Source organism: Phoenix dactylifera, chromosome 8, assembly GCF_009389715.1.
Source record: "Phoenix dactylifera cultivar Barhee BC4 chromosome 8, palm_55x_up_171113_PBpolish2nd_filt_p, whole genome shotgun sequence".
Lineage (NCBI taxonomy): Eukaryota > Viridiplantae > Streptophyta > Magnoliopsida > Arecales > Arecaceae > Phoenix > Phoenix dactylifera.
Window position 1 is genome coordinate 29,602,067 of NC_052399.1, and position 13,048 is coordinate 29,615,114.

At 36.3% G+C, this 13,048-nt stretch overlaps 1 protein-coding gene across 6 annotated transcripts in view; it reads left to right on the plus strand.

Moving 5' to 3' along the window:
- The window catches only part of LOC103704979 (isoleucine--tRNA ligase, chloroplastic/mitochondrial), a 30,880-nt gene that overhangs the window by 12,535 nt on the left and 5,297 nt on the right, over positions 1 to 13,048 (plus strand). For all 6 annotated transcript variants that reach the window (XM_026803790.2, XM_026803788.2, XM_017842230.3 and 3 more), the window contains exons 11-19: positions 145 to 431; positions 551 to 687; positions 1,554 to 1,701; positions 6,314 to 6,445; positions 8,361 to 8,489; positions 9,804 to 9,931; positions 10,017 to 10,181; positions 10,359 to 10,484; positions 12,127 to 12,200. In XM_026803790.2, coding sequence (XP_026659591.2) covers positions 145 to 431; positions 551 to 687; positions 1,554 to 1,701; positions 6,314 to 6,445; positions 8,361 to 8,489; positions 9,804 to 9,931; positions 10,017 to 10,181; positions 10,359 to 10,484; positions 12,127 to 12,200 — 1,326 coding nt within the window. The remainder of the gene's footprint in view (positions 1 to 144; positions 432 to 550; positions 688 to 1,553; positions 1,702 to 6,313; positions 6,446 to 8,360; positions 8,490 to 9,803; positions 9,932 to 10,016; positions 10,182 to 10,358; positions 10,485 to 12,126; positions 12,201 to 13,048) is intronic.

Sequence of the window (13,048 nt, forward strand, 5' to 3'; positions counted from 1 at the left end):
TACTAAAGTTGAAATGCAGATTCACATGACAAATTCTACTCTTCTAAGCATGCAGATTTGCAAGGAGCTGTTTCTAGAGTTGCTATGGCAATTTATTTTGTTGACAAATCTCTGCTAAGTTCTGGTTTTAAACTATGATGCCAGGTATTTACATCCTGTGAGTGGCAAGGAATGTCCTGTTGTCCTAGGAGGAGACTATATTACAACACAGTCAGGAACAGGACTTGTTCATACTGCCCCAGGCCATGGTCAGGAAGACTATGCAACTGGCTTGAAATATGGACTACCTATACTTTCTCCAGTGGATGATGAAGGAAAGTTTACGGAAGAAGCTGGACAGTTCAGTGGTTTAGATGTCCTCGGGTCTGGTAATGCTGCTGTCGTGAAATATCTGGACGAACAGTTGTCACTGATTTTAGAAGAGCCATATAGTAAGTAGAGACGTCACATGATCAAGATGTCGTTCCTTCTCCTTAGTCCTCACTAATTTGAGGTTGAAGTTGTGTATTGGACTATATTCCCTATTTTGAACATTTTCATTCTTTTCTAGAGCATAAGTACCCTTATGATTGGAGAACAAAGAAGCCAACAATATTCAGAGCCACGGAACAGTGGTTTGCTTCTGTGGATGGTTTCCGGCAGACTGCTATGGATGCAATTAATGAAGTGAACTGGATTCCTGCACAGGTACTGCTCAATATTTTTTTTTTGTTTTTTGGGTCCATGGTTTCAGACATTGGATAATCATTAAAGTACATGAGATTTTGTTGCTTCAATCTATTTGATGATCATGAACAGGGACTGAGTGCTCAGTTCTACTGAAGAAAATCATAATTTTAATGTGCTTTTAAGTGGTTATCAAAGGTGCATAATTAGTAAGTGGGCAGTTTACCAGACGTTCTTTCTAGTATGAGCCATGGGGCATATCACAAGAACTTTTAACCTACAATGGGGCAAGGTCCAAGGTGTAAGCCAGTCATTGTTTTCCAAAACTGATAACAATAAGTTAACTGCAATAAAAATAATATAACAAGAATACGAAAAATGAAAACTCAGACAACAAATCACACCCTAAGTTCACCTAATTATAGAAAGGTTTAAATGAGACATATGCCTCACCAAGTGGAACTTGTACTGCATGAGGCATATGTCTTGTCTATGTTGTATTCTTAAAACTAAATTACAGCCAGGAAACTGTCTTACAAATTACTGGTTAAATGTCTTTTTCAGGTACAGTTTTCTTAACTGTGACCGTAATTATAAAATTACATCAAAGTGGACTATTTTCCCTGTTTTTCCTCAAGTGATGCTTGTAACATTCCTGTTGATACTTTGCCGCTGATACTCAGAATTTCTGTTATGCTGTCTCATTAATTTAAAAAGATCATATTCATCATGATCTGTAGATTATTTATTGATGAATGTTTCTTGATCAGTCTACTCAGATCTTTAAAGTTCTTTCCCCCTTGTTCATCTTCTTTTTTCCTGGTCTCACTTTTTATGAGAAAAATGTCAAATCGTGCCATTTTATGACATGCATATCATGTCTGCAGGCAGTTAATAGAATCATAGCTATGACTTCTAGTCGCTCTGATTGGTGCATTTCACGACAAAGAACTTGGGGTGTTCCCATTCCAGTTTTCTATCATGTGCACTCGAAAGAACCACTGATAACTGAGGAAACTATTGCTCATATCAAGGGTAAGAGACTATCACTAAATATGATATATAATACTTCCACTTACAAAATAAATTGATAATTTTGTTCTCTTATATTTTTTTCAGTTTTCAAAACCATTACTTTGATTGTAGAATTTTTCTAGCATTAATATGTAAACACAAATTCTATATTTTCCCTGTTTCCGTGTTTCCGGTGCAGTATCTGTCATGAACCATTATCATAAGAATTCTATATATAATGCACTATTACATTGTTTGGATAGGCTATGTAGACTTATGCTGTATACAACTGATTTCTTTTATTATTATATATCAACTCAGATCAGCCAAGAGATGTTGCTTTATGTCTTTCTATGTTATGCAGATATTAAAACTTAATTTTTTTAACTAGTTCCTCCCTTATAAACTGAATTTTTTTAACTAGTTCCTCCCTTACATGCATATGTGTGTGAGGTCCAATAGTCCCACATCGGAAAGACTCGTTCCAGAGCCTGGGTATATGAGGCGGGTGTCTCCAAATCCTGTAGATGCGTTTTGGGTGGAAAACAAAATTAGGAAGGGGTCTGAGCGGTGCGTGCGGCGCGCGTGCGGGCCCCGGAACCGGACAATATCTGGTAGGGGAGTCTCGTGTTCCCCCCTGTAGCCCCCACGTGGGCACTGGGTGCCTCACGTGCCCCGCACAGGCGGGGGCGTGAAATTTGGTATAAGAGCCGACGACGGCTCTTGTTCGATGGTGGGAAGGGTGTGAGGACTCAGAGCCTGGGCATATGAGGCGGGTGTCTCCAAATCCTGCAGACGCGTTTTGGGTGGAAAACAAAACCGGGAAGAGGTTTGAGCGGTGCGTGCGGGCCTCGAAACCGGATAATATCTGACAGGAGAGCTCCATGTTCCCCCTCATGTAGCCTCCACGTGGGCATTGGGTTTCTCACGTGCCCCGCATAGGCGGGGGCGTGACAATGTGCATCCATGTAAGGAGCATATATTTTTAGGAGGGAAGCTAAGCAGCTAAGCCTGGATGTCCCACATGGCTTGTCACACTTAATCAACCGAACCATCTGGAAGCTAATGTTAATTTTCCAAAATATCCCTATTCCTCTCTGTTCCATGTTCCTCTTTCTCTCTCTCCCTCTTTGTCTCCCACACATCAAAGAAGACTTCAACCTATCCCACATCTTCACTCCCTCTAGCCCTCTCTTCTAGTTCTACCCTCCCCAAACTCTCTCTCCATTTTCACCCTCTCCCTTCCCTCTCTGTCTCACTTTCTCCGGGTTCCACCCTTCATCTCTTAAACACTTTGACTATTTTCACTCCTAGCTTGATCCTACTTCACCTCAAAATTTTTTGGATGCAAAGACATATGTAGATGTTCTCTTGGATGAAGGAGATTAAAACTCAAAATGAGGTGAATGACTTCTCAACCAGAAGAGATTGGAAAAGAGAATTATTGGGTTTCTTTGAAACCCATACTGGACAGTAGCCATCACAATCACTAGGGCCACCACCTCTGCTGCAACACCACTGCCATCGCTGTTACCGCCTCTGCCACATTGCCATTACTGTCATTGCTACCACCAACACCGCCATTGCCGTCACTATTGCCCCTGTTACCATCATTGCCATGTTCATGTTTTTAAAAGTAATTGACTATACCAAACATGTTTGTATTCTTAAAATTTAGAAAAGTCTAAGTCATGGTCTGCCGTACCGGCCGGTACGTACCGATCCGGCCTGGGACCGGTACCGGATCAGCGTGGAATCCGGTACCGGTGGTTTATTGTTGGAGAGCCGGTACGGGACCGGTACGGAACCGGTATGGGACCGGTACGGGACCGTTTCGTACCGGTCCGGGCCGCCACCGGTACGCCGACCGGTACCGGTACTATAAGTAAAAGTTTTATTTTTTATTTCTGAAAGTGATGCCAAACAGCATGTTGTTTTTTTCTTCAAATTCTTCTTGGTTTACAATGCAGTCATCATCTAAATAATCCAAGGAACAACATTTAACATTACATAATTAATTCAGAATTCATGCATTCTATCCATTTCCAAACTGAATCATTTCTTTGTCATATCAGAGCTAGCTGTGGAACCATTCTGTTTTCTAATTCAGTTTACTGGTAAGTCAGATGGTCTGCAACTTGTTTCACGCAAGTTTAACCAGTTTTGTGCAAGAACAAACTGGAGTTTGAGTTTAGGAGAGGATAAATATACAAAAGTGATCTAAGATCTCCTACTTTATCGTGAAACCTTCTTCTATTTTGATTGGTTGAAGCAGCCTCACTGTGCAAAACATTGGGTATAAGAAAAAAGAAAATGAAGAGGAGAAAAGTTGTCCTCTTCACACAGAGCATTGATTTTTCAATAGTAATGAAAAAGAAGAAGGAATATAGTCTACGATACTGTTGGTTAACTGCTTGCAATATATGCTGGAATGACTAAAACCATATCTTTTTCATTGTAGGCTTTGTTAGACTCTTTTTTTCATCTTTTATCTCTCTATGTTTCTTGCTTTCATCAAATATGGAGTATAGAATTAGACCAGGAAAAAGCCTTGGTTGGATGCTATCTATCCGTTGGGGAGGACTCCCCTCTATTTGATTGATGATCCTTGTTGACATTTTATGGGCCACAGCAGAGAGAAAATCATTCCTACTGGCAGGGCAGGAATTACTCTATTTCGGGGATGGGCAATTATCCACAGTTGGCTTTTCAGGTGCAAGTAAGGACGCGCTTTGGGATTAGGTGGTTGTAAGGTTGCGCCTTGGTTGTAAGGTAACCAGCACTTGTCTATTGGAAAGTGAAGTATGATAGTGAAACAACTTATAAGATATTTATTTATAAATTTTGGAGACATGAACTATAAAGGATGGTGGCTATCAAAAATTAAAATGATAGAGTGCACATGACCCCACTCAGTTATTATTTTATAATTGGAAAGTAATGCCTTAGAAACAACTGATTGTTTTACATCATGCAAGTTTTCGTGTGTTTCTCATTCTTTCTTTTGTGTTTGTTACCTTGTCCAACCCCTGCAGGAAGGAGGGGGGGGGGGGGGGGGTGTTCTGGTCAGTGCCTGATTTGCGTAATACATGCTTTATCAAGCAAATCATAACAGGGCTACCAAGTACCAACACGAATACATGCTTTTATGAGCATATAAAATTGTTAATAAATTGAACTATTATGTGTTGAATTATATCAATCAATATAGTTTATATTGATCTCTGCACATAAATAATTAATCCATAGTATAATGGTGATTTTTAAGTGTTATCATTGCATGTTATTTATTAGAACCATATAAATATTTGATTTCTCCTTTGAATATACTAATGAAACCAAAATGTACAGTCATGGACGAAAGCAATAAGCTCTGAAGATTCTGATTTCTTAGTTCTTCAGAATTGTGGTTAAAACTGGTCGAAGAACATCCTTTTGACTTCATGGATGAACCTTTGGTTCATCCAGTCGGAAACCATATGGATTGGATCATAAGGTTCATCCGGTCGGAAACCATATGGATTGGATCATAGGACAAAGCCTGCTGCTATAGTTCTTTAATAAACTTTCTGCATGGAAACAAAGTAAATATTTCTAGAATTTGTCTATAAGTTTATGGCTGTTATCGATCATCTCTAGACAAGGGACAGTTTCTTGTTGCAGATAAACCCAAGTAAGGTCTTCTATTTTGTATTTGTTGAATTCCCCAGAATGTCTGGGGAACTCGATGATTCTTAAAGGAAGCCCTTTAGCTTCCTTTTTTCTTCTCCCCCCTAGATTCATGGATTTGATGTATGTTTGGTGGATCCATTATGTCAAGAGCGATTGTATGAGAAGCAACGGACCAATTGTTTTATGGTTATAAAACAAAGAACACAAAAGTTACCTATTACCATCCCAAAACAAGCATCATTGCTTAAAAACATAATTGCATCCTTGTGTCTGTTATGAATCTATTTGTTTTTTGTTGAGTGAAAAACCTATCTAGGAGAAAACCCAGAAATAATGCGCTAGACTTTATAAATGAACTTGACTTCTTGCTTTAATGTCTTTTAATACTCATTTTCTGTCTTTATCATTCTACGATGACCAAAAGACTTTCGAAATTGATCGACACATATTATACGTTCATGTTAAGTATGTTTTGCATCTTCCAGATTGAGGAATGTTGAGCGGTATTGGTTACAAAATCTGATATATAGTAGGAGATGCTGGATATGTGGTGACTAGCAGACCAAAACCTGTGCAATGGTCATGAACTGTGGTTTTCTTGATAATAAAAAAGAAACTGAGTTTCTCATTTAATTTTTTGAATTAGCATGAAAAGTGAAAAGTTTGGATAATTTGAAAAGTTTAAGAATGGTCAGAGTTTTCAGAAAAAGCTTAGCAGATTCTGTTCATAACTATTATCCATATTTTTTTTATTTTCTTTAATCTTGTATATGTTGTGAATCCTACGTTGTTTTTCTTATTCTTAATCAAGTATTGACTTAATTTTTATCTTCTCAAATTCTGGTTAGGTTGGATACAATACCTTTTCTGCTTTTCTTTTTTCTGTTTCTTTTTGAACAAAATGTTTGGTAGTGATGCTTATGCATGATTTTATCACATGTGCTGGTCTTTACATTTGCAGCTATAGTTTCAAATAAGGGTAGTGATGCATGGTGGTACATGTCAACTGAGGAACTTCTTCCTCATAAGTATCGTGACAAAGCTTCGGAGTATCAGAAGGGAACGGATACAATGGATGTTTGGTTTGATTCTGGTACATTATGATGCTATTTATTATTTCATGCCTTACTACTCAGCAATAATTTAGCTTATAGAATTTCTATTGTCTAGTATACTTCATTCTAGGTGAATCTGAAAAATATTTATGCATATATCTATTTACGTCGAAAGGAATCATAATCATCTCCTTGGTTCCATCTATGTGGTAAATGGTTATTGGTCAAATCTGTTTCTTACAAGCAAGCATTCATTGTTAACTTGATGTAATCACAACCATTAAGCCTTGTCCCAACTATTCAGGTTGAGCCTTATGAATTTACCATTCCTATCGAGGGCAAATATTTAGTATTTATGTAAAATCCTTCTATCTTGGATACTCTTCAGTACCTATAGCATCACGATATTGTACTCTCAGATGCCAAATCGTCAGGCCTAGATTTATTGGTCAAAATTATCATTTTAGTTGTTACCGTCATTCACTTGCCAATCATATAGTTTAGAAATAGATGGGAGCAAAATTCATTGTACTGGTGTCTATCGCCCCATACAAGACATCCCTTACCGTACTAGTACCTAGCCGATAGTTGATATGGGGGACTTACCGAGTATTGGTATGCTGAATTGACTCATATTGGCACTGTAGCAACATGGTATCTATACGGTATGACCCGATGTTACAAACCTTGGTTGGGAGCTTGGTGTTTGTCTTGGTTTTCCTACATCTTGGAATATGTAGTTTTAGAATTTTAGTTTTACCCATAATCATTTGGGTTTTGGTCCATCTTGTACAAAAATAATGTTTGTACTTGAGGATGAGAAAAATAGAAAATGGATCTAAATTTGCGGTTACCAAGAAGGAACATTCTTATTGCTTGATATTCAGGTAAACTGAATAATGCACAAATATATAGAGTTGGGCTGGCTGAAGAGGAAGTGAATAGGTCAGTGTGGTGTTGCAAATGATTATGATACATTGAAATATGAAAGTCGAGAAATAAGAGTCAGGCTAGATCTTTGTCTCTAGCCGGGCATCTGTCTATACAGCCCATGGAAGTTAAAGATGCACACTGTGATAAGTAGGTCATATAATGAGGTGCCATGGTGCATTTTGAAAAATTTCTGTAAGCGTACTTTTTATATGGTATGGTTGGTATGCAACTTTGCCTCTAGTATCCATTCGAGCAAGCATAGACAATCATCAATTCATCATGACATTGTGCTGAACATTTGATCAGCTAATACTCCTAAGATGGTAGCATATTAACCATGAACTGCAAGAGGTGGTCTAAGTTTTAGTTGCCAGAAACTGGAGCAGGCACCGGTTCGAGTTTCTTGGGAGTTTTTGAAGTAGGTAGATTACTCTGGGCAAAGTTTCCTGCTACTAAGATCCGAGTGCAGATTTTGCGGAATGATCTAAGGAGTCACTGAAGGAAACATGACCATAATAAGAAATGATGGACAGAAGGCAGCTAGAAAAAAAAAATACTTTGGATAGTGTCAATGACCCTAAGTAACTGTTGAAATAGTTGATGGTACAACTACTTTTAAAATTCATGTGCTGGTCATGTGACTCTCTTAAGTGATACCTGATGTTACTGCTTTAGATGGGTAAATACTTGATGATAAGTTGATAACAAATATATCTACTTTATTTTTGTTTTGGTAGAATTGGTGGTATCTTACTGATTTCTGTAGTTCTTTCATGGATAATGTTCTTCTGAAGTCTCTAATTTGGCATCAGATATATTTCGAATATTACTGCTCGTGAGACTTTTGACTATGTACTTCATACATTTAGTTTCATTTTTGTAAGTGTTCCTTTTTTTCTCGTTGTTCCTAAAGCATCCTTTTGAGGTGGTATCAGATACTTTCCTGTGATATTTTTCATTGAGACGTTCTTTATAATTTTTAGATCATTAATTGCCGTTTCTTTGTCTGTTTTTTCATAGGCTCATCCTGGGCTGCTGTCTTGGGGAAAAGGGATGGTCTTAGTTTTCCAGCAGATTTGTATCTTGAAGGTACAGATCAGCATAGAGGGTGGTTCCAAAGCTCTTTGTTGACCAGTATTGCTTCAACAGGTAACTATATCTGGACTTTTTATTTGAACTATTCAGAGGACTTCATATCTATTTTCTGGTGATCACTCTGCATAGATTTCATTATAATTACTGTTTAGTTGTGCACACTAATTTGTTGATGGGTCTTCAAACTAGCAACCATCAAAAAATTCTCCTATAAGGAAACAAAATGTTTGATGTTTTCATGATGTCTTGTATAGTGTTAGATATTTTAATAAAATAACATCAAGCTGGTGCTGCCCCTTTTCTTTGTTCGACTGCACCAGATCTTGCTTGTAGCTTACCGATGTGACCTTTGTTGCCAAATTTTTCTGATTGAACCATAATGAGATTGCTCATGCATTTGTAATTATATGATCATATTGGGATTTATTTGATACAAGAAAAATTTTAAATGTTCTTCTGAATTTGAAGAAGCTATAAAATCAAAAGTGGAATCAACACTGCATATTGAAAGTTTTAAAGAAATCTTCTGATACGATACAATATATCTAGTTTGTGAGAAAAAGAGGATGGTGAAGCTAAACAAAAAAAAAGAGAGAGAGAGAGAGAACTTTAGAATTTTTTTTTGAAAAAAACCTTAACCAAAGTCAGTGTCCATCTATAATTAATGTAAATTTATCTAAAATAGAGTTGCAATCCTCCTTGATTGGATGTTTTGTGGTTTTTATTGTATAACCATTCAGGGTCTTTCATTCTAAATTTATCAAGCAAACACTATGGGACCACTTCATTAAACAAATATTGATACCTTAGACCCTCAAATAATTTAAACCCTCAAGTGTTCTTATGATTTTAGCAGTCTCCTTTTATTCCTTTCATTTGTTTTTCCCAATTATTTCAGTTTATCTATTCCTCCATCTATGTCCTATTATCCGAATTTACTGGTTTGTGGCACATAATACCACTGAAATCAAAATTATCTGATTTTGATGCAAACGTTCTCCACCTTCGCTTGAATTTTGTTGTCCATCTTCAATTACATCTGTTGTTTGATGCATACCCCTTCTAATTTCATCACCAGACTACCAACAAGAACCACCTATGCTGCAAATGATTCTAAAGTAATGCTGTTTTTGACAAGTTTAGTCATCTAGTAACAGTTAGTTCATGAATTTTAGGTGAGAATCAGCAGCTATACTTATTCAATTATAAGTAAGTGAATCTTGTTAGTATGTAGCTTCATTTTTCTTTTTTCAGTTTCTTTCATCATGAATGTTCAATTTTCTGAGGCTTGTTGTTATTTTGCAATCTTCGGTGGTATATTTGCCAATATTAATGGATAATATATATAATGCCTCCATGCTTTTTCAGGAAAGGCTCCTTATTCATGTGTTATAACACATGGTTTTGTACTCGATGAGAAGGGTTTGAAAATGAGCAAATCCCTTGGTAACATTGTGGATCCAGAAATTGTTATTAGTGGAGGAAAAAACATAAAGGTTTGTCTTAAATGAAAAAAAGATGCTTTAAGAAATTTTCTTGTCTCGTTTATAGTTTGTGATGTTTTTGTTCCCTGTTCTGCAGAATGAACCTGCTTATGGAGCTGATGTTCTCCGTCTTTGGGTTTCCAGCGTTGATTATGCTGGAGATGTAATGATTGGCCCTCAAATTCTTCGTCAGATGTCTGATATGTATAGAAAATTACGAGGAACATTGCGATTTCTTTTGTCAAATCTGCATGATTGGAAAGTATGTTCAGGTGGTCTAATGTATTTGTCTCCTGTTTATAAAATCATTGGAGTATTGGACTCTCTTAATTGTCCATGATCTATTCTCTAATTTGTCTTCTTCACATTGTTTGTACCTATGTTATTTGTTGTCCATGATCATTTGTTTCTTATTGATGTTCATTTCTTTTTTATATAGATAGAGAATGCTGTTTCATACAGTGAGCTTCCCAAACTTGACAAATATGCATTATTTCAACTTGAAAATATTGCGGATGCCATCAGAGACAGTTATGAAAACTATCAGTTCTACAAGATCTTCCAGGTACATGAAGTTGTCTATTTTTAATTACTTATAGTTATGGGGCTGTAGTCCATTCTTGTTAAAGTTTATGTACTAAGATCTATACAGTTAGCTGATTTGTTACTATTTTCTTTTAATTAGCAGTATCATGTGCTGGTTTAAGGATTTCTATTTTTATGACATACCAACGTGTTAAATATTGGTACCAAGCCTCATAGCATTTTTCAACTGTATGATATTGGTACAGTACCAGTACTGACGGTATGCACCCAAATTGACAGCACCAGAAAGAATGAAAAGATAGATACCAGTTGGTATAGTTGGTATGGTACCAGCATGCACTATTACAGCCAGTACAGATGGTTTGGTGTCCCAGCACCCATATTAGTGCTGGTTTAGTGTTGGAATGGTATAGTGCTGAGTCAGTTTGTAAATCCTTATGACATTTTTTTTGCTTGGTATTGTTTGTATTTCAAATTTCTGCTTTGCATATGGACAATCAATTGAGTTTGCTTGGGGTAGAATGAGATATTTCCTTTGATTAGCTGTAATTTTAATGCTTAAAATTATTCAATATATATGAGGTTTATTGATGGCCTGATTTACATTCATTGGGAGAAAGATGAGGAGATTCGAAAAGTTAGAATTTAATTGAAGAAACTTCCTCTCAAATTCTTAATTTGCTCATTGTTCCATATTATACCAATGGCCCCGTCATAAACCATCTCACAGTTCATTCTAACTAAACTATCTGACAATCGAATTGCATTACTAGTGACCAGCTACTAGTGGAAAGGGAGGTGGGTAAGGGGAGAGTGCTGACATTCCCATTAACTTCGTGACTTTCAATACCTCGGTAGGTATTTTATCTATCCCTAACATTTATCTTTTTGCATCCTTTCCAAAACTACCTTCTCTTAGTTTTATGAATTGTATGAAGAGAACCTTGACGACTCCCTGTGTGTCTTCCATAAAAATTTCTCCAGTATAATTGTTGTTTAACAAATTCTGAAAAAGTAGGGCAACTTTTAGGGTTTCTTGTGACAAGAATAAGGTTTGCAAATTGAGAAGTTTTCTATTTAGACAAGGATATAAGACTCATTGAAACTTTAAGAAGTTTAGGATTGTTTTTCCAAGTTAGATACCTATGATTTTTCTGTCACATCTTGAAGCTTCAAACCAGGATTTTCTGTTTAGTGTTACATGATGCAGCACCCAAGTGTTGGTAGAACTTCTTAGAATAAGATTTGCCTTATCAAATCTTTTAGGATATTCTTTTATAGATTTCTTTTCTCATTAAAAAGACTATATTTCATTTCATATAATATGGGAATTTGCTTGTAATCATAATAAAGTTCCGAGATGAATGAATTTTGATAAAACCTCTATTGGAAAGCTAGCAGTGGATTTGACGTTGTTCCCACTACGTGTAAATTTCTGGATCAATAAACAGTGAGGCAATAAAAACAATACCTGCAGTTTTCATTGTGTTACTTAGAAGGTGTATTTTATGCTTTAAAATTTGCCTGTTGTAGAGCACCACTGGAATGTCTAAAGAGGATTTATTGAACTAGATTTAATGTTCCTCTGCCTATATTTAATGCATATATTACTGATTATTTGCATGTCCTTGGATTCTGATATATATATATTTTAATTTCAGATCATACAGCGCTTTGCCATTGTTGATTTGTCAAACTTTTACTTTGATGTTGCTAAAGATAGACTTTATGTGGGGTATGTCTTTCTTAACTTTGGTATATCCTTTTTACCAGATTTTTTCCTATCCCAATTCTTTTTTAAGAATTTTGTGTCATGTTATATATTACATTTATCATGCCTTGAAAATCTTACATTTTGGTTCTTTCATGGTCACTTTTGAGTTATATCAAGATAGATTGGTGCAAGGTCTGTTGTATTGGCCTGTACCGCCCCATATTGATCACCGTGCCTATACCATACTGAGGTTCACTTTGGTATATGAGCCAAACCGGTTCATTCCAGTCCATACTGAATAGAAGCGCCCCATACCCCTAGATTTTGGGGCGTATCGTGGCCCGTATTGCCTGGTATCAACCCATACCACTCGGTTTTGGATGGTACCATAGATGGGAGTGAAAAAAAGTGTTGGAAGCTTGTCTTGGCATGGATAGATACCATACTATACCGACAGTACCGTACTAAAATGGTAATGTACCTATACGGTTCTCGATAATGGTTTTGCAGACCTTGAATTGGTGCATATTGTGTGCCAACTTGTATTAATTATCAGTTAGCACCAGATACGGTACCGGTTCAGACCGGCACGTCCATTTTTTTTTGTTTGAGTTTTTCAAGTTCAATTAATTGGTAATCAATCTTTTTCAACTTTTTCAATAATTTTAAGTCTAATTTGATGTTTTTTTTTGATATTTTTTGATATTTCTATGATCCCGGTTTAACCTAAATGATGCATCTTGTTGTTTTAAAATGATACAACACATAAAATGATTAGTGAGATATTGCATGCTATAAGAAACATGAAATATTCTCAAATTAAGTAGTGAGAAAAAAATATAAAATAATACAATCAATTATGTAATATG